The sequence below is a fragment of the Prionailurus bengalensis genome, chromosome C1 (genome assembly GCF_016509475.1).
Source record: "Prionailurus bengalensis isolate Pbe53 chromosome C1, Fcat_Pben_1.1_paternal_pri, whole genome shotgun sequence".
In the NCBI taxonomy this organism is placed as follows: Eukaryota; Metazoa; Chordata; class Mammalia; order Carnivora; family Felidae; genus Prionailurus; species Prionailurus bengalensis.
This window is the reverse complement of record NC_057345.1, coordinates 122,460,068-122,482,793: the sequence shown is the minus strand read 5'-3', so window position 1 is coordinate 122,482,793 and position 22,726 is coordinate 122,460,068. Positions and strand designations below refer to the sequence as shown.

The window sequence follows — 22,726 nt, the reverse complement described above, 5'->3', positions numbered from 1 at the left end:
CACACACACTCCAAAGACAAGTGGACTCAGAGGAAAGCCCTAAACTAGGAATAAATGGTTAGTTTCTAGTTATCTGTAGATGGCAGACTACTGGCTTTGTGAGACACCTGTAAAAGAGGTGAAACCCCGCAACTGGTTACTTCAGCTTTCTGTGAGTCTGAAGACAAGTTAAGATTAATTTTATTGTGGACTTCCACCTCAACGCATGAACTATGGGGGAAAATGTTGTACTGGGCGAAGAACTATGAAGCAAAAAGTGGGTTTATATATCCCCCTTTCCAAAGTACATCATTTGGAGGACATCATTTGGAGACCTTTCAATTCATGCATTGAGAAGAGTCAGCAAAGTCTATAATAAGAATTACAGAAAGAGAGCAAAATTCAGTGGTTATATCTGGTTTTGTCTTAGTTGTTTTGGCCTCCTTTGACTAAAACAGTAATGCCCAGGAACTCTTTCTCTCAAGATGCCTGTGAACCTAGAATTCAGCTAGAGTGTGTTGGCTAATTAACAGGCAGGATGAAGAGACGAACTCCTTTTACCCATAACGTCATTGACACATTTGTCTGCTTGGAAGACAAAGTGCTCACTTGGCAGTTTGCTTTGGCAACAGAACTTTCTGAGATGGGGAAAAAATGTTTATAGAGGTGGTCACATTTCTTATCTTTTTGTCAGCTCTTGTAGTAAATTCAAGGTTTAAAATTTGTAGTCAAATATGGAATTTTATAGCATAAAGTGTGAATGCCAAAATAGCAACCAGGAAAAGTTATTTTTGCTTCTGCAACTCTACAGCAAAGGCAATCTTAGATTTAATAATTATTTTAAAAGGAATGGGAGAATAAAGCTTCATTATAAAACACAATACTATAATAAATGGTGGAAGAATTGTGATTTTAATGCAAATAGACAATGCTAGTATTGTCTTACCAAAATATGTGGCCAATCATGTTTAATTGAAGCTATTATTGCAAAAGGAAGAAATAGCAATTTGACTTCTAGGGAGTTTTAATTGACAGTATTATAATATTTGTGCAGTGTACATCCAGTACTGGAATAAAAGAAGCTTTTATAATTGTGTGCTGAGAAAAGAAAGTAACAATATAAGTTTTCCCCAAAGATGTCCTAGCGGGGGGAAGAAAAAGAAAAAGTTCAGGATATACAGCAGGAATGTGTCTAATGTGATTGAAGCATAGACTAGGTAAAGGGAAGTAGTGGATGGTAAAGCTGGAAAAGTGTGTAGAAACCAAAGTACCAAAATCCTTGAACATCAATGAAGCTTGAACTTTATTTTATAGGCAATGAGGAATCATTTGGTATTTTAAACAAGACAGCAATATGATCACAATTATACTTAAGTATGGACTAGGTTGAATAAAGCGTTGGAAGGACAGTCAGAGGAGTCATGAGGCTTCTGGAGTAAGGCTCAGAACTGGAACAGTTCACATTTGATTTCTCTCTAAAATCAATTCTTGGACTTCCCGGATTTTGTTAAGAACATATCTGCACCTTAGGATAGAGCTTTTATTGCAACCTAGGGTCCATAACTCTTTTTTTCTTTTAATTTCAGATTTTTCATTATTCCTATACTGCTTCATATGTGATTTACAACATACACACAAGGTAAGTTCTTTGATGCTGGTCTTCATTAGCAGTTGTCCAACTAAATTATTGGTGTAAATGTCAATTTGTTCATGTAAAAATATTTACCTTTTTTCAAGGGAAGTTTGGGAGTTAAATCCTCCAGAAGTAGAGGACTCCGTCTTGCAGTATGCAGCCTGGGGTGTCCAAGGCCAGCAGCTGGTAAGCACAGGCGTGGGTATTCACCAAACACTGTCAGCCATGGCCCCGTAGAAAACGTTTACAGAAGCCACTTCCTTTTGCAAACTGTCCTGTTATACTTGATGTTTTCTATTTACCTTCCATCTTCCATCTGGTATTCCAATTTAAGAATATATAAAATAATACAGGTATTATTTTATTAATTAATTAAAAAAGAAAAAAAAGTTTATAAATCATGGAACCTAGAAGAGATCCAAGAATACCGAGGTCTAGTTCTGTGGAATTTCCATTACATAACATTGTCAAGTTTATTTATTCTTTCTTTAAAATTTTTTTAATGTTTATTTATGAGAGATAGAGACAAGCATGAGTGGGGGTTGGGGCAGAAAGAGGGAGACACAGAATCAGAAACAGGCTCCAGGCTCTGAGATTTCAGCACAGAGCCTGATGCGGGGCTCGAACCCACAAACTGCGAGATCATGACCTGAGCTGAAGTCAGATGCTTAAGTGACTTAGCCACCCAGGTGCCCCATCGTCGTTTATTTATTCTTAATGCATTATTCAGAGTAAAAATTTAAGACAGAAGTCTACACTTGACACTGGTTTCTTAGGGGAAGATTTCTTGTCATATTACATTTTGAAATTATCACCAACTCAAAAAGAGCATTACTGATGCATAAAAGCAGTTTGAGCAACACTATATTTTTGTCCATGTCTCATGGTGAAAGTATAAAGACCTTAAGGGGATATTGCTCAGGAAGTGGTATTGCTTGGTTATATGGCATGTGAACGCTCAAATGCAGTACATGCTGCCAAACTGACTTCTAAATTGCTTGAATATTTATATGCAGACCAGCGACACTTTGAGAATTCCCATTGGTACTATATTCTCACCAATGCCTTCTTTTTCCGTATTATCGTATTGTTTCTTAATAATGACATTATTGCTTCTTCCATTCCAATTTTTATACTTTCTGTCTTATTAAGATGTGCTTGCTCTACTTACCCTATGAATGTGGCTAGGTTTGGTGTGGTATTTATGTGTGTATGGGAGAGATTTTTAAGAACTCATCCTATTATGGTAATAAAATTAAGTTTTGCATTTTTAAAATTAGTTTCAATAATTTATACATTTCTTTTTTTTAATCAAAAAAATGTTTAATGTTTATTTATTTCTGAGACAGAGACAGAGCATGAGTGGGGGAGGGGCAGAGAGAGAGGGAGATACAGAATCCGAAGCAGGCTCCAGGCTCTGAGCTGTCAGCACAGAGCCTGACGTGGGGCTCGAACTCACAGACCGAGAGATCATGACCTGAGCCAAAGTCGGACGCTCAACCGACTGAGCCACGCAGGCACCCCAATAATTTATACATTGCTAAAAATCCATCTCACCTAAACTTCCACTGGTTAGCATAATGTTTTTATCCCTTTTTAAAGCATTTTTTAAATCTTTGTATTTTGTACTTTCTTCTTTTCCTATGTTATTTAGAAGTACTTTCTTCTTTTCATGATCAACTTTGATATTGGTAAACTTCACATATGTCTTCTCAAAGGCCAAATTTTAAATTTATACAGTCCTTTCTATTATAATGCTAGTATTTTATTTTTCTTTTCTAATACAGAAACACTGATTCTATATTTTCTCTAAATTTTGCTTTATCTTCATCCAGCAAGTTTGATAATAATATTTTTATTAGTATTTAATTTGAATATTATTTCAGTGTTCATATGTTCTTCTTTTCACATGGGCTATTTTGATCTTTGTTTTTAAGTTTACAGAAATGTAGAATTAGTTTTAAAACTATATATGGAGTTCATAAACATCTTTGTAATAAACTTGATCTATTATCTAGTTTATAAACTTTGAAGTTTATAAGACTTGATTTTTACCTTATAATAAACTTACGTTTTCATGTGATAGGTGTGGTGTTTAATATATGCATGTTAGATCTGTCTTGATAATTACATTTTTAAGACTTTTATTTCTTTGCTGGTGATAGTGGGTGTGGTCTTTTACTTTAGCATGCTATCAGTTTTGCATTATGTAATTTAAACTATGATTTTAAGAGTGAGGCGGTTTAAATGGTAAATAAATCTTTCAGGATGGAATTGTTGATACTCTTATCAACATAGTATTCTACTTGCCTTTAATGGTTCTAATTGACCAACCCTAACTCTGACTTTTAGGAGAGTCCATGAAGGGAAGTTAGAATCCTCTAGATTTTTTTTTTTTTGAATTGTTGCTTCAACAACGGCTGGGTGGGCTAAGGTGTGTTTCTTATTGCCTATGGGCCTCAAATTCCTCATTATAAAACAGAAATGTCTGCATCATCATCTCATTATGATAATTAATTTGGGAAATCTAAATATTCCCCTTAGTACGGTATACATTATTATTTTTATTTCATTTTATAAATCTAAGAAATACTTTTATAGGCTGATTGGTGAGATAGGGAGGTAGTACAAGATATGTCACATCTCAAGAAGACTGTAGAATAATATATTGCTATTAAATAGTGCTTCTGTTCGTTAGAAAAGCTTCTCCACCTAAAATATTCTAGAATTGAATATACCTGTGATAGAACCTCTGCTAGTGATTGGCCATGTGATCTTGGCCAAGTCATTTTTCCTCTTGGTACCTCATTTTCATCAGAAAAGTGAGGACCTTTGACCATGCTTGTTGGCTTTGTTCATGGAATATGATATATTTTTATATATCCATAATATATATATTATGCTACATAATATATTTTTAAATATTATATTTTTAAAAAAGAATGAAATTATTTTTAAAAATATTTTCGGAATGACTGGAATAAAGAAGGGGGAGCATGACAGGTTGAAAAGGGTTGTAGAGTAATTGCCTTAGCAGATTTTCTTCTTTTCTTTTTTTGTTGTTGTTTCTTTCTTCCTCCCTCCCTCCCTCTCTCTCTCTCTTTCTTTCTTTCTTTCTTTTTATCTTTTCTTTCTTTCTTTCTTTCTTTCTTTCTTTCTTTCTTTCTTTCTTTCTTTCTTTCTTTCTTTCCTTCCTTCCTTCCTTCCTCTCTTCCTTCTTTCCTTCCTTCTTTTTTCTTTTCTTTTGTGTTTTCTTTTCTTTCTTCTATAGTTTTCCACTCTGAAATATTTCCAGAGTCAACTGTGCAGTAGATGACTGTTTTAGAGTAAGAAATACATTTTTCACATGCAGAAATAACTTTCATTGTATCTTGGTGGATGTGTTCCTTAAACATGTAAACTAGTTGTTTGATGGAATATTAAAAAAAGGAAACTATTTTCAACATAGAAAAAATCAACAATAAAATTTTTTATTTAAAAAAAAAATTTAACGTTTATATATTTTTGAGAGAAACAGAGCATGAGCAGGCGAGGGGCAGAGAGAGAGAGGGAGACACAGAATCCGAAGCAGGCTCCAGGCTCTGAGTTGTCAGCACAGAACCCGATGCCAGGCTCCAACCCACACCACGAGATCATGACCTGAGCTGAAGTCGGATGCCCAACTGACATAGCCACCCAGGATTCCCAATAATTTTTTTGAAAGGATATTTATTTTGAGAGAGAGAGGGAGAGATAGATAGAGAGAGAGAGAGAGAGAGAGAGAGAGAGCGCGCATAAGCAAGGGAGGAGGGTCAAAGAGAGAGAAAGAGAATTCCAAGCAGTTTTTTGTTGTCAGCGTACAGCTTGACATGGGGCTCAAACTCATGAACTGTGAGATTGTGACCTGAGCCAAAATCAAGAGTTTGATGCTTAACCTACTGAGCCACCCAGGCACCCCTTATCTCTGGTCTTTAGTCCCCTACGTGTTTAACATGGCTTTAGGAACTCAGACAAAGAAGACTTTGGGAAAACAAAGGTTTACCAAAAATATTGAAAGAAGCATACACAAAGTTGCCAGACATTAGAAGCTGCTTAAACATCTTTACACTTGTATTTCACAAAGAAATCCTATATAACACTGTATTCACTGTGATATCCACACCGAATGGTTGAATGATTGATTAAATAATTATGAAGGAAACAAGCTAGTAATTTAAAATGCAGTGAATGATAAACATCATGCTTGCCTTTATCTTTTTCATATTCAAAAATTTTTAGAACAGTGTATTTCGTATACATATATAGATCTGTCTTAGATCCATTCCATTACGATATTCCTAAAAAGTGGCAGCAGAAACTGCCTAGGATATGCTAGATATGGAGATGCCAGGTTGGATTCAGAGAAGGCATGAATCAGTGTAGGGCTGTGGTGAGTGAGCAGCAAAAAATGGGCACTTGCTCTAGTTTTACCTGTTTTACTCTGATGATGTCAACAAGAGAGCTGGTCCATTAGGCCAAAGGCAAATTCCCAACACAGAAATTTCCAGAAACTAAAAACCCAAGACAGTTTCATGTTTTTCTCATTGGAGAGTCCTTCAGAAAATCTTTGAAACTTTCATGAGTTTTATCTAAGTCTCATTCTCCTAGCCTTAGAGGTACCAAAATTTGTGCCAAAGTAATAGTTTGACACCCTGAGGGAAGCTGTATTAATTGCTGGCATTTTCTTTAATGCTTCCTACTTGTTATGGATTGTTTTTCAGTATAGTTGAGAAAATAATAAAAAGGACTAAAAATTTATAAAAATCATAGATCCTCTCATGGGAGTCGTTTTTTAGGTGGTTAATTCCTGGATCCATTTCTTACTAAATGTTGACCTTAAGAATATTACGTAATTTCTTATGCCTTACTCTCCTTATCTTTAAAATGGTGGGGAACTGGAGAGTGTTATGTTAAGTAAAATAAGTCATACAGAGAAAGACAGATACCCTATGTTTTCACTCTTATGTGGATCCTGAGAAACTTAACAGGAGTCCATGGCGGAGGGGAAGGAAAAAAAAAGTTAGAGAGGGAGGGAGCCAAACCATGAGAGACTCTTAAAAACTGAGAAAAAACTGAGGATTGATGCGGGGGTGGGAGGGAGGGGAGGGTGGGTGATGGATATTGAGGAGGACACCTGCTGGGATGAGCACTGGTGTTGTATGGAAATCAATTTGACAATAAATTTCATATTAAAAAAATAATTAAATTAAATTAAAAAAAATAAAACGGTGAGAGTAGTGGTACTTCACCAATAGCGCTAGTCTGGTGTTTAACATATAAGCATAAAGCACATTGAATAATATCTTGCATATAGTATTTTAGAGGTTATTTTTTTTAAAAATTTTAATCTATTTTTTAAAAAAGATTTTTTAGGTTTATTTATTTATTTTGGGAGAGAGAGAGAGAGAGAGAGAATTAGCAGAAGAGGGGCAGAGAGAAAGAGGGGGACAGAGGATCTGAAGTGGGCTCCGAGCTGAGAGCAGAGAGCCTGATGCCTGTGGGGCTCGAAGTCACAAATCATGAGATCATGACCTGAGCCAAAGCTGGATGCTTTATTGACTAAGCCACCCAGACACCCCTAAAATGATTTTTAAAAGTATCTTTGTCACTTGAATTTTAACTTGTTTGGGAATTTTTGTTTCACTAGTTTTGAGGAGAATGAAGTCTAAGTTCTTTGTCATGGCATATCCCAAAATCCTTTGGGTAAGTTTTGGGATAAAGTCCATATTTGTCAAGGTTATCCTTGGTGTGCATGTAAACATAGATTCAATATAAATTAAAGGATGCATCTCTACAAATGGCTAATTGTCCATTTCATGTGAGTATGACAGGCTTTGTCAATATTTGAAGCCATCAGCAAACTTGGCAATATGATTTTATTAGATGAGTCATTATAATACTTTAATTAGTTTTGCATTAAATTAATTAAAGAGGCCTGTAGCGTTTATAAACTAAGGACAATTAACTTCCCATCCTTAAATCTCAGTTTTTAATTTTATTTGCTATGAAAGAAATCCCTGGTTGTAGAGAAGAGAGGTAAGAGGTTGATATAATTTGTAGATAAAGAGGGTCTGAATTAGAATCAAAGGGAAAATTTTTCAGTACCAGTGAGATGGGGGAAGGCATTTTGCAGGTGGTAAACTTTGTGGGGAAAAAAAAGAAACAAAACTGACACAATACAACATTATTGACACATACAACATGTACGCTCTAAATAACATTTAGAGCAGGTTGTGAGTAGACTACTATAGCGGTTATAAAACAAAATGAAGTGTCCCAAAACATGTATACCAAACATATGTGTACTATATGTATACATGGATGTGGATGTGGATTCTCTGTAAAGGGAAGAAGATTTTAAGGAATCAGCTCATGCAACCGTGGGGCAGTCTGGCAAGCTGAAAACTCAGATGAGAGTTCATTTTATAATCTTGAGCAGAAGTCTTGAGGCAGAAGGCCTTCTTTAGGAAACCTGTTTTTTGCTGTTAAAGCCTTCAACTGATTGGATAAGGACCACTCACATTATTCTCTTCTAAAAATCAACTGATTGTAAATGTCAATCACATCTACAAACTGCTTTTACAAGACGGGTTTGACCAAGCAGTCAGACACCGTAACCTAGCCACGCTGACACATAAAATTAGCCATCATGGCATAGTAACCGCTTGATTTGATTCCCACTTGTCCTTTCCTACAGTAACACACTTTAATTCAGATCATCATCTTTCACATAAATATCCCTCTTCACTCGCTGGCCACTCTAATCCATCCAGCATCCACAGAGGTATGTGTTAAAAATGCAGATTCTTAACAGCTCCCACAGGTGATAAAATGTCATTGCTATGACACACAAGATGCAGCTAAGGTGACACATCCTGTGGCTCCTGCCACTCCACTGCAGAGCAGAAGCACAGGTTTTTTTTCTCTACGTGAACCAAAACTCTGTAATCTCGAGAGTGATTACACCCTCTGAGTGTCCTCTCCCGCATAATGTTTGAGCCTTTGAATCATTCTCTTTGGTGTATCCCCTCATTGTTTTCTTTTCATTATATGTCTTTGTCAAATACTAAAATGCAAAATGCTAACATATTCCTCTTCTCTGATAATCCCCCCCCCCGAATTTCTACAGGCTAAGTGAATTGCTTGCTTCTCAGGAGTCTAACTTTCTTCTATTTTATCTCAGATCATTTAAGATTTTATTTATTCACATTGCTGTCTTTCACCACTGACTTCCAGTCATTTCCAGAGCATATGGAATACAGAATATGCTAACATTTCCCTCCCTCCCTCTCACCTAAGCCCTCCCTTCCTCTATGTCTCTTTCTTTCCCTCCTCTTCCTCCTTCTTCTATGTAAAACTCATTTTAGCCCAAGGCAAAATGTAAATTTAATGAGTATCTGGTTGCATTATGAAATTAATGAAAGGCTGACAGTGGTTTGTGTGGACGATCAGATACAGCAAAGAGTTTTGAGGATGGCATGATGTGAAGCGTAGTCATGCATGAAAGGTTGGGTCTGGTCAAAGAGTTTGTGTTAGACTGTAAGTAATTGAGTTTAGAGGCAGAGAGCTAAGTTTAGAGGCTACTATAATCTGGAAATGATTTGGTAAAAAATATATTTAAGAGATAAGTATGTCAAGTATTTAACTGAGATATAAAACTTGATCACAGTCAAGTAATAAAAATTGTCTTCTACTCATTCACATACATTAAGTTATACAAATATGATTTATCAATGTATTTCTACACTTAATATACAAGTGTATTCCTCAATCTCATTTTAGACTCCCAATTTTTTAAGCCACTTTATTGAGAACAAATAAAGATTGATACATACAGATGGCTGCACTTTGCATTGAGTACAAACAAAAAAAGTGTACATATTTTGTGTAAAACTTGAGCTGAAGAGAAGTGTATACCTGTGAAACAATCATCACATTCAATACCATAAATGTATCCATCAAGTCCAAAAGTTTCCCACTGCCCTATTCATCTTTTGTGTGTGATGAGAACATTTAACATAACATAGATTCCTTCTTTGATATTGCTAATATCTTTTCAATCTATTCAGGCTAAACTAACATCACTACACCCATCCTTCCAGGGGCATTAACCTTTAAAAATATTCAATGTTTTACTCATCACAATCTAGGTATTTGGAGAAATTACTTTTTCTATATTTTATTACCTATATTATTGAAAAATGTAATGTTTTAGGTAATTCTCCAAGTACAAATACAAAGTCACAACCTTTCCCATCACCTGCATTTTTTTTTTTTTTTTTTTTTTTTTTTTTAAATTTTTTTCAACATTTATTTATTTTTGGGACAGAGAGAGACAGAGCATGAACAGGGGAGGGGCAGAGAGAGAGGGAGACACAGAATCGGAAACAGGCTCCAGGCTCTGAGCCATCAGCCCAGAGCCCGACGCGGGGCTCGAACTCACGGACCGCGAGATCGTGACCTGGCTGAAGTCGGACGCTTAACCGACTGCGCCACCCAGGCGCCCCCCCATCACCTGCATTTTTGTTATTACTAGTATTGCTTTAAAATTGATAATAAACTCTTCAGTGTTTAGCAATGGTTCCATGCCTCCAGGAAATTTTCAATTTCCTTGATGTAATTGTTTACATTTAATAGTTCATTAATGGAAATTTTGAACCATTTCCTTGACTGTTCTAGTATGACCTTAGTCCTCATTGGTTTAAGGGAGGTGTTTAAGGCAGCGTTTTTCAAACATGTCATCGAAATCTCATGTTTCCTCGTAAATACTGTAATGTTTTTACTGGACATTCCATTAAGTAGTTTTTAAGTATAAAAGTAATTATTTTAATTATTATTAACATATGTTTGGGACATATATGATAAACATATACAAATATACTGTATATAAGAGATACATATGTATATACCCATGCACGCCACAAATGCACACAGACACACACACTCACACCTGCTGCTGACTTCATGTATATTTTGGGATGAAAGGCTTAGGCCTGAAGTTGTAGCATATTCGAGGTGTTCCAAGTAGATGAAGAAAGGGCCAATAAGAGTCAAATTCTAGTTCAAGTCAGTACTTCACAGTAGTGTGTGCGATGGTCATTGCTAGTACATTAATTGCTACAGGAAAACTGCTACACCCTGAAACCGGAAAATTTACATCCTTAACATCCTCAACTATTTATTGCAATGACTATTTCCATATAAATGAATTTTGAGCATTTTTTTACCTCATTCATCTTCATTAGTGGAGATGACTGAAAACATATTACCTTTTTCATGTTATCTGTTACAAAATTTAATGTTCCTGTTTTTTGTTACAGAAAACAAAAGCAATCCCTCTTAGCACATTTAGTACTAGGCACACCTAAAGTCAAATGGGTCTCATTTCAAATTTGACATAAGGAAAGTATCAAGAAGCTGATATAATTTCTTTACTCAGTATTAGACTGGAAAGAATCCAGTGAACCATAATAGGATAACTGCTTGGGTTTAACAAAAATAATAAAAACACCCTTAAAATGTCCCGAACATCTTGACTGGTAAATTTGTAGTATATTGAGGTATATGTTTACATTAATATAGTATGTATGTAAATCTGACAGGAAATACATTATCATACAAGTAAAATACCATAACAGTGTAGGTGTATGCATAGAAAAGGAAAAAGAAATATGCAATTACCATATATACTGTAAAGGAAAATTAACTTGCAATTGCTGTAAAGATTACCTACCCACATATCAATTAAGCACTCCTGTAGACCACTTGTGCCTTGTATTTAAATAGTATATTTATGACTTTTCTATCTAAAGTCAGAGATTTTTCAAAGAAATAGAAAGTTCTGATTCTCTATAAGCATACATTTCCTCTAAAGTGTTGTATATTTCAGTGTAAGGAGAATCTGAGCAACTTGCATACTGTTAGTTCTACTCTTACTGCCTTTAAGCTATCTGTACTGGCTTTAGTAAAAAATCACTTGGTGGAGCGCCTGACTGGTTCATTCGGTTAAGTGTCCGACTTCGCTCAGGTCATGATCTCCTGGTTCGTGAGTTCGAGCCCCGTGCCAGGTTCTGTGTTAATAGCTCGGAGCCTGGAACCTGCTTCGAATTCTGTGTCTCCCTCTTTATCTGTCCCTCCTCCACTCACACTCTCTCTCTCTCTCTCTCTCTCTCTCTCTCTCTCTCTCTCTCAAAAATAAATAAACATTAAAAAGAAAAAAAATAAGTCACTTGGTAAGTATATGCTGACTTGGCCTTGCAGACTGCCTGGGACTGTGAACCCTCTGAAGGCAGGTGCTCCAACTGTGCAATGCTTATAGCGTGTATAATTGTAAAGTGAGCTGCAGGCATGTGTTTTCCCCTGAGAATAATAAAAGAGAAGCTGCTGATGGAAGATGTTGCAACCTGTGTGAGCATGTGAAAATAGAAGTTATTTAAATGCTGACAGTTTCTAGTTGAGGCCAGCCCTAGAGATTTTGAGGGAAAGTAGAAATATTGTCAGGCTTCTACAAAAAAGAAAAGAAGAGAAAATCATCAATCAGTGCTGTTTGAGATAAACTTTACCTGTGTTATGTTTTTAATGTTTTATTCCACACTTAGAAAAACCAAACGGAAATCAATTCTTTATCATAGAAAGTACCAATATTAATAATGAGACATCTGAAATTTACTTACTTCTTTTGGGGGAAAGGAGGAGACTTCATCCCTATTTAAAGTGCTCCCCTTGGTTCACCTAGATGAGTTATAAAATGTTGTAGAGGTTCTAACTATATGTTATGAACATGCAACTCACTAGGGATATAAAAGGCACAATTTCGATATTCCAGGACCTCACAGAAAATAGAGCTAAAGGTAGGGATTCCCACCTCTTGGAACACCTGAAACAGAAGGGTTCCAATGTGGTCTTCACCTTGCAGGGGGCCCTCTCTGAGGTGATGGGGCAGTTTCCTGCAGAAGGTGACCTGAAAGCTGAGTGTTGAAGTTACACAAGACCCTTGAACAACAGTGCAGAGGTTAGGGGTGCCAACCCCACGTGCAGTCAGAAATCCACCTGTAACTTTTGACCTCCCCCAAACTTAATTACTAAGAGCCTACTGTTGACCGGAAGCCTTATCAATTAACACATATATTGCATGTTATATGCATTATGTACTGTACTCTTACAATGAAGTAAGCTAGAGAAAACAAAATGTTGTTAAGAAAATTATAAGGAAGAGAAAATACATTCATGGTACTGTATGGAATTTGTCAAAAAAAAATCGACATTATAAGTGGACCCACACAGTTCAGATGCATTGACATTCAAGGGTCATCTGAACATTCCAGGACCTTAATTTAAAGGCATTCCTCTAGACTATAAGGAAGTTCTCAATGTAAGAAGAAACAGAATATATGTATATGGAATCACATGCTTTAATTGATTGGTTTATATTTTTAATAACAAAAAGCTATAACTTAGATGTTACTGACAAATGTGAAAAGGTAAAAAGAATCAAATAAGCCAGAAGAATAAAATATGCCAGCAGATTTGTATCAGAAAGAATAACTATTGTTTGTTTCCTAGTTCTAATAAGAATTCACTATGTTTCCCTTAACTTATGTTTAAACAGTTTTGAGTTATTTAGCAATAATGAGGTAAATGTAATGACCATATCTTTTTTACCCATTTTCCCACAAAATAGCAATTTTTCTGGCAATTATTTTCTCAAGCTGCTCCTAACATTAAATTTAATAATAAATTTTGGTGTAAGAGCCACGGAGGCTCCAGGGTTGCAGATTTTTTAACTATAAATTTAGGTCATGCATAACCCGATGTACTGAACAGTGTAGACAGTTCCTGCTAAGTCATTGGAGTAGAATAACAATGTAGATGATAATCACTAAAATCTCTTATTTCATTGCAACCAGGGTTTGGCATATCTCTTATGCTTACTCTGACCATACAGGGTTATCCTACAAGGATAACAAGGCACATTCTATCAGTGGTCTAAGTAGAAACTTTAAAAATAAAAGTATAAGAATGTTATTTTAAGATGTGAGCCATCCTACACAACCCCTAATGTTAAGAAAAAAAAAAAGATCCCAATTATGAAAGTTTAGTATTCTAGTGATTTACTTTGTCTTATTAAATGACATGAAAAGAACTCACTGATGGAAATGGTTGTCTGCATTATGGCAAGATTTTTCTTGTCAGAAATAACTTTAAATGGTGCATTCAGGAGCTCTCTCCTTGTTCTGGTCCTTAAAAACAACAAAGGAAATGAAAATGTGAAAAGAAACTCAATCTTTTATGATACTATTAGTCAACCACAGCATAAACTGTAATCTCTAAGGAACATAAAGTAATAATTCCCCAGAGCCAGAAAAAGATTGAAAGCAAATATATACTTTACCACCTTATGGGAAACACAAATTGACAATTTTAGCTGGTAATTTCAACACTTGTCTTACAGTACAAGATAGGACAAGTAGATAGAACATCAGAAACAATATAAAATATATGGTCAACACAATCAACCAACATGATGTCATTGTCATTTACAAAACACTATACCCGGCAATTACAGAATACATGGAATATATACAAGTGCACACAATGGGCCATGAAACAGTTTCAATAAGTGTACCAGAATGGGAATTATACACAGCATGATTTTGGACCACAAAAAAGTTAAATTAAAAAAAATCACACACACACACACACACACACACACACACACACACACACACACATTTTTACTGGACTAAGAATATGTCCAAAAGAAATAACAGTATTAGATATCTAGCAGTTCCAAATGTAGATTTCGTCCTGTAAATATATTCCACATATGCCTAAAGATATATGAAAAGAAAATTCATTGGAACACTGTTTATAATTTAAAAAGCAAAATAAAACACTAGAAACAACTTAAATAAGTTATCATTAGACCAGTAAAAATTTAGGGTGCATAAATATAAAATATTGAGAAGCCATTAAAATTAATATGATTCTTCTACATGTGCAGACATGCAATGCCATCCAGTAATAAAAGGCCATAGGATTAATCAGTATGCTCTCAATATTAAATAAAACACCTATTACATATATTATATACATATAGCTCTAAGATATATTATATATTAAATATTTATTCTACACATTTATATTATTTATATTATTAAATATATATTTAATTATAGTTATGTGTATGCATATATTTATATATCATATATTACATTTCATTATATTATATAATATGTATTTTATATTATATAATGTAACATAATTATATATTATATAAAATATATTGTAATTACAATATATTGCATACATTATTGATTTAGTGTAATATTATGATTATATATTATAAATTATTATATACTATAAAATGTTTATTCAATATAAAATCATACATAATTACAATTATACTATTATATTAATTTATACTATACTATATAATACTGCACTGTTTATTATATTATATTATATTATATTATATTATATTATATTATATTATATTATATTATATGTGTTGAGAAGTGACCAGGGTTGTCCTCTTTAGAGGAATACTCCCCTGAGAGAACTGGAGTTTGAGAGACATTTTATATTATTTAATTTTTGTCAGAGCATTTCTTATATTTTAAATGAAATATTTTTAAAAATTATTATAAATGACAAAAAGTTTTAAAACAAAGTTGAGGGGCACCTGGGTGGCTCGGTCTGTTAAGCGTCTGACCCTTGATTAGCTCAGGTCATGATCTCATGTTTCATGAGTTTGGGCCCCAAGTCAGTCTCTGCACTGTCAGCACAGAACCTGCTTGGTATTCTCTCTCTTCCTCTCTCTCTGTGCACATGCACATGTTATCTCTCTCAAAATAAATAAGTATTTTTAAAAAATGGATTACCTTTAACACAGCATGTAGAATCAGGCACTTCAAGGACTTTCAAAATAGAGAAAATTTTGACAAGTTTTATATATATATATATATATATATATATATATATATATATAGTACATGTATATATGTATGTATATATTGTAAATTTAAAAATTTATAAGTACTTTATATATATACACTACAGATACTTGAAATACTTGAATTATATGTATATATATATCCATATATATATCCACTATATATATGTGTGTGTGCGTGTGTGTGTATGTGTGTGTGTGTGTATATATATATATATATATATATATATATATAGTGGGTAAACAGAATGTATGTGTCTTGTGTCTGAAGTATGTGTTAGCAATGATCATATAGAATGGTTAGAGGTTTTACCTCTGCTACAAATACGAAATATAACTGGGGATAAAGGTGGCAAAATGGAGGGGTGCCTGGGTGGCTAAGTTGGTTAAGCGTCCGACTTGATAACATCTCAGGTCTTGATCAGGTCATGAGTTCAAGCCCCACATTGAGCTCCACACAGGATGTGGAGCCTACTAAAAAAAAAAAAAAAAGTAAAAATAATTACTGGTTCAGAGTAGTATATTAATAGGTAGTTTAGTCTTTAAAATATATTTGAGAGGTGCCTGGGTGGTTTAGTTGGTTAAACCTCCAACCTCAGCTCAGGTCATGATCTCACAGTTCATGGGTTTGAGCCCCGCATCAGGCTTTGTGCTGACAGCTCAGAGCATGGAGCCTGCCTCAGATTCTGTGTCTCCCTCTTTCTCTGCCTCTCCTGGACTCATGCTCTGTCTCTCTCTCTCTCAAAAATGAATAAACATTAAAAAAATAAAATATTTAAAACATATTTGATACTGTTTTATATTAGAAGATAAATTATAGTTTGTGAAAGAGAAAGGGACATAAAGAATTACATATTTAAAGCTTAATAAAAGAACCATAGCTTGGTCCTTCAGTTTCCTTGTGAGGGGGAAAATAAATGCTGATAGTGAAGATGAATGTTAAAAGATTTTGGTCAGGATGGCACCTGGTGGCTTATTAAGTTAAGTGTCTGATTCTTGATTTCTGCTCAGGTCATTATCTCACAGTTTCTGGGATTGAGCCTGTCAGTGCAGAGCCTTCTTGGGGTTCTTTCTCTCCCTCATTTGATCACACTCCATCTCAAAATAAATAAATATTAAATAATGTGCTCAGTATCTTGATTCTAATGTGTTCTGATATGAACAGGAGAATGAAGATAATTATATATAAAATTCGGTACTTAAATCTTTATTAAAAATTATCCTACTAATTGCATTCTACATCCCAGAAGTAAACTAGAATGAGCCAGGGAACATAGCTAAACTTGGCTATTCATTTAAGAACACACAAATAAAGCGTGTTCATTAGTTTCTCTGTCTTCTGTTTATGTTATCCAAATTCAATGTCTTCCTAAAGAACTTTCCCTAAGAAAACTTACAGCATCTTCTGTTTTTTTTTTTTCTGATCAAGTTTATGTCTCTCAAAAAGCCCTATCCTGTCCCCAGAAAGGTAATGTCGTATGTCTAGTGGCATATCAGATCTTTGGATTCTTTGAACTATAGTTGTCCTTAAGCGTAAACCGCCGTCACTTTTTTGAAATTACGTTATTAGCCTGATATCAAGAGATTCAATCTTAAAAGGAAAAAGGAAAGTATTACCCTAGGAATATGATAAATGTCATGCTGGAAAATAATTTTCCATTTTTGGAGCATTGTCCAATTAAAAGAACTTTGACTAAAGTTGAATACATGACTTCTCACCTCAGATAGGTAAGAGTGGACTGTTACAAGCTTCATGTGAATTCACCTGTAAAATCCAGACAAAACATTAACAAAGCAAAATGAAACTACCCAAGGATTCTGGAGACTAAACAAAACTGTGCAAACTTGGAAAGGAAGTGACAGATCACAGAAAAGTGAATAGTAAAGTGTGTGTGCTCCATTTTGTTTTCTGTAGGGTTGTCTCTTACAAGCAGGTATGTTTGAGACAGAGGTGGATATGTAGGGAGCTGATTCTCTGAAAGGAAAACCCAGTCTCTTCTGACAGGAGCAAGAGTAGTAAGAGCCACTGGGTGACCATGACCGTGACTCCCAGAGTAAGGGAGAAACCCTGAGTTCGAGAAGAGGTGTGACCCATTGCGTGAATGAACCCAGCCAGCACTGTGGCTGGACCTGAACTACAGATGCTTGAACTTTCACGCCACGTCTTTACAGTCGCTTTTCTGTGTTCCTTGAGAGTCAGGAAAATAAATGCATACAAAGGAATGAAAATCTAGGATATATCAGCATACGTGTGTGTGTGTGTGTGTGTGTGTGTGTGTGTGTATGTACTGTATTTTAAGTACACACATACAAAAATAATAAAAAAAATAGCATTGGACATTCCTAGAATTGAAAAATACCTAAAATTAAACAACAACTAGATGGGATTCAAGTAGAATGGAAATGACAGATCAGTCCATGACATACAGATCAATACATATCATTAAATCTGAAAAAGAAAAGAAAAATAGAAGATTAAAAAAAGAAAAAAAAATAGAGCCTAGGGACCAGCAGGAAAATTACAGAAAGTCTTACATGACGGTAACTGGAATTTTAAAAGGAGAGGAGAGAAGAAAACAGGAAAACTCTTTGAAGAAATGATATCCAGATATTCTAAAATTATTGGAAGACATAAATGTACATATTCAAGGTGTTCAGCGACCACACCCCCCCCCAAAAAAAACCCCAGTAAATTCTATGAGAACCTCCCCTGGGCACATATTAGTCAAACTGTTGAAAATAAAAAGAAAGAGAAAATGTTGAAGCTACCAGAGAAACACCACAACATGTTAGATACAAAAGGACAACAGTTAGAATGCCTGCAAACTTCTTGTCAGAAACCATGGAGAATCAAGGTGAAATGAAGATAATTTCAGATAAAATAAAATAAGATAAAATAAGGGAATTTGTCTCAACCTGTCCCATGCTGTAAGAAATGTTCTTCAGTCTGAAGAAATACAATACCAGAGGAAATCAGATCTTAGGAACAAAAGAACAGCGGAAATGTTAAATGTATAAGTAAACAGCAAACACTAAGCTGTGTCTTCATTTCTGTATAAAACATGTAACCATTAAAAGAAAAATGGCAATAAGGCTTTGAGGGTATACAGTGTATGCATGTGTGATAGTCTTGACAATAGGAACAATGAAAATGTTAAAAGAGTGAGAAACTATACCTTTTCAACATTTCTATATTTTTCATGACCTTCTTAACTTCCCTAATGATAACTTAGACATGGCAGTTCAAAATGTGAGTTGACTAATAAAAATCAAATTGTCTTAACTTTAGAATTTAAGGGTATGTGATCGTTTATTTCCATCAAACACTAGGTGGAATCATGCATTCATAAACAACGTTCTTTTTTGTTAACATTTTTGTTCCTAGTACATTTGAGAAATTGAGACAAGGCATTTTGAGAGTGCCTCTTGAATGATCAGTGATTTATATTTGTTTTAACATTTTTCTAGAACATTGTAAACTTTTGAGATTTCGGTTAAGGGTCTTATTTCCAAAACCTAAGCTGAATTATCTCAGTAGCTCATCTAGTTTTAATCATACAGTTTTCCTAGGAGCATGAATTACTCCCAAAGGTCAAGACCTTCAAAAATCTAGTGAATAAAATGTGGAAAATATTTACTGAAAAAAACAAAAACAAAAACAAAACCCAGGCACTTGAATTTGGAAAGAATAGTAAGTTTGTTGTTAGAATCTGCTATGTGTTAGTCATTCTAGATCATTGGTTGGAGTAAAATTCAGTAACTGCTGAGCCTATAAAATCCAAAAGCAGAAGGTGATAAGTCAGGAAATACTTGGAACAAAATTGCAATGCATATAGCATAGTAACATGCAGATAAGGCTTATTAAATGCATCTCTTTTAATTAATTAATTAATTTTTTTTTCTTTGAGAGACAGAATCCCAGGATGGAGACAGAGACAGAGAGAGAGAGAATCCCAGGATGGAGACAGAGGGGAGCAGGGAGAGGGAAAGGTAGAGGGAGAGGGAGAGAGAGAGAGAGAGAGAGAGAGAGAGAGAGATTGAGAGGGAAGTGGGGCTCACCCAAAGAGGAGCTTGTGCTCACATTATGTGGGGCTCACGCTCACCTGGAGCAGGGCTCAAGCACACCCCATGTGTGACTCGAACTCACAAACTTTGAGATCATGACCTCAGCCAAAGTCAGACACTTAACATCTGAGCCACCCAGGCACCCCTAAATACATCTGTTTTTAAAGGGAGAAAATAGCGGGTTTGTTTTCTTGAAATCATTGTTTCTTGATTTAGAGTTTGCCACTGATGTGTATCTATTCATAGAAAATAAAAAAAAGACTTTACAAAACAAAAAAAAATATTGGAAAGATACTTGGGAATGATTTGACATGTTTGCTCAGGAAAGTTAGCTTGTTATATCAGAGAATTTAAAAGATAAAAAGAATGAGCGATATGCTAGGATAGAAGGAGTCTGGCTCTGTTGATCTGGTGGCATTATATTTGTGGGGTTTTTTTAGTGTTTATTTATTTATTTTTGAGAGGGAGAGAGAAGAGGGGAGGAACAGAGAGAGAGAGGGAGAGAAGGAATCCCAAGAAGGCTTCAGCTGTCAGCACAGAGCCCGACGCAGGGCTTGATCTCACGAATTGTGAGATCATGACCCTAGTGGAAATCAAGAGTTGGATGCTTAACCAACTGAGCCACCCAGGCGCCCCGTGGCTATATATTTGATGGGACTATAAATTGAGAGTTACTTTGGATTCTTGTGCATCTCAAATGGAGTTTAAGGTAACTCTAGCAGGTGCACATAGGATGGATATGTCCTAGTGTGGGGGACTGAGTTGGATGAAGTCCTGACGTGACTGTCCTTCTAATAAAATAATGAAATGCTAACCCATTACAATTGTGGGTATTAAAGGAAAAGCTGTATAATAGTATGGATGAGAAGTATTTTAGAATGTATTTATTTATTTGACAGAGAGACAGAGACAGAGAGGAGGAGAGGGCAGAGAGAGAATCCAAGCAGGCTCTGTGTTCATCTGGGAGCCCAACCCAGGGCTCAGTCTCTTAACCCTGAGATCTCAACCAGAGCAGAAATTAAGAGTCGGACACCTAACCAACTGAACCACTCAGGCACCCCAGGATAAGAATTATTTTTGTGGATTTTTAGTAAACCATGGACATGTGAGGAGACCTGTTGTCCTGCAAGACAAGATAAGAAAGATCAGAGTTAAGTTCTCATGCATGACTTGAAAGGCATAACAAAATGGTGGATCCAAGGGGAAAAGAATGGAAAGTTGACAAGTGAAGCCTGTCTTGGACTGAGGTTTCCCTTTTAAAGTATCATGTAGTTGAGTAGATTCGCATTGAAGTCAGGATAATATGTAAATACAAATCGGTCAGTTTGGGAGATCCTCACCCATGCTTTTAAAGAAAATATGAAAATGTTCTAAATTGATCACATTAATTCCAGTCAATCTTTAACATTATTTTCTTTGGGATGAGATTTGTGATTGCTACTGAACTTTGATGTCATAGAGTTGACCCACATCTTAGAGGAAGTACTATGCTATTTGAAAGCTATGAAAATAATTGGTCCTTAAGGATGCAAATAATGATCCAGATACCAGTTCATTTTTATTTAAGAAATAGGACCTATTTTAAAATGCAGTTTAAGATTTTTCCCTTAGAATATTAGACCTGCCAGATAACCTGATTTAAAAAAAAAATCATGATCAAGTTCATTTAAGAAATGCGATATCATGAATTTCAATGATTCGTAATGGGATAAGCGAAATTTTTGAAGAATTCCATTTTTTTCTGTTTTTTCAATTTTTTTTTAATGTTTATTTATCTTTGAGACAGAGAGAGACAGAGCATGAACAGGGGAGGGGCAGAGAGAGAGGGAGACACAGAATCGGAAACAGGCTCCAGGCTCCGAGCTATCAGCACAGAGCCCAACGCGGGGCTCGAACTCACGGACCGTGCGATCATGACCTGAGCCGAAGTCGGATGCTTAACCAACCAAGCCACCCAGGCGCCCCTGAAGAATTCCATTTTAAAAAGAAAATAGAAAGAAAGACAGAAAAAAGAAAGAAAATAATTTTGCTTAATTCAGTGTTTTGTTATATTGCCCTATACCAAGGGACAGTAAACTTTTTCTGTAAAGGTCCAGATAGTAAATATTTTTTTTTAATTTTTAAAAATTATTTGTCTTTATTTTTGAGAGGCAGAGAGAGAGCGAGACAGAGCGCAAGTAGGGGAGGGGCAGAGAGGGAGACATAGAATCTGAAGCAGGCTCCAGGCTCTGAGCTGTCTGCACAGAGCCTAACACGGGGCCCAAACTCACGAACCGTGAGATCATGACCTGAGCCAAAGTCAGACGCTCAACCTACTGAGCCACCCTGGCGCCCCGAGATAGTAAATATTTTTGATTTTGCAGGACAACAGGTAAAATTGAGAGGGTTTTATACAGGTACTTATGTAACAAGACAGAAAACAAATTGTCATAACATTTTATTGAGGTAACTAAAAATCATAATTAAGTGCAATGTTTTGTAATACATGTCTACTAATGAGATTATTTTTTGTGGGCAATCTTTTTACTTACCTGAAATTCCAAGTAAGTGTCCCTCTCATCAAATCACAAATGTTCGTCTGCAAAAACCATTCATAGCTTGTGAACCATGCAATATCAAAGACAGGCTAGACTTTGCTCATGCACCATAATTTGTAGAACCCTGCCCTTGACCATGGCACTCATTTTCATATAATGCCTACTTGTTAGAACTAGTGCTTTAGAATATCACTTCACTCATTTGAGGAGCCAGAGATTGGTAAAGCTGATTGGCATGAACCTCATATGAAAAGGATTTTTTTATAATGGGGTGGAAAAGTTATGTTCTAAAGGAACAATACAGAGCAGTGAGCAGCTTGAGGTGTGAGATAGTAATCAAGTGTCACTAGACAGGGCTACCGGGTAATGATGCCCTCAAGGGAGACCGGATTCAGTTACAGCGAAGTGATAGAAGGAACTTTCAGAGAAGAAACAGGGTCAGGGGCAGTTGGTTGGTTTGGGAGTGACTGTTTTCAAATGTAGCGTGAAAGAGTATGGACACGGGGGTTGGCAAAAGGTCCGGGAGTGCTGAGCGTTATT

General features: G+C 35.5%; 1 protein-coding gene across 1 annotated transcript in view; it reads left to right on the top strand.

Annotated features, from left to right (window-relative positions):
- The window catches only part of DPP10 (dipeptidyl peptidase like 10), a 640,613-nt gene that overhangs the window by 477,119 nt on the left and 140,768 nt on the right, over window positions 1-22,726 (top strand). The window contains exons 6-7 of the mRNA XM_043576604.1: window positions 1,566-1,618; window positions 1,717-1,798. Of these exons, the coding sequence (XP_043432539.1) occupies window positions 1,566-1,618; window positions 1,717-1,798 (135 nt within the window). The remainder of the gene's footprint in view (window positions 1-1,565; window positions 1,619-1,716; window positions 1,799-22,726) is intronic.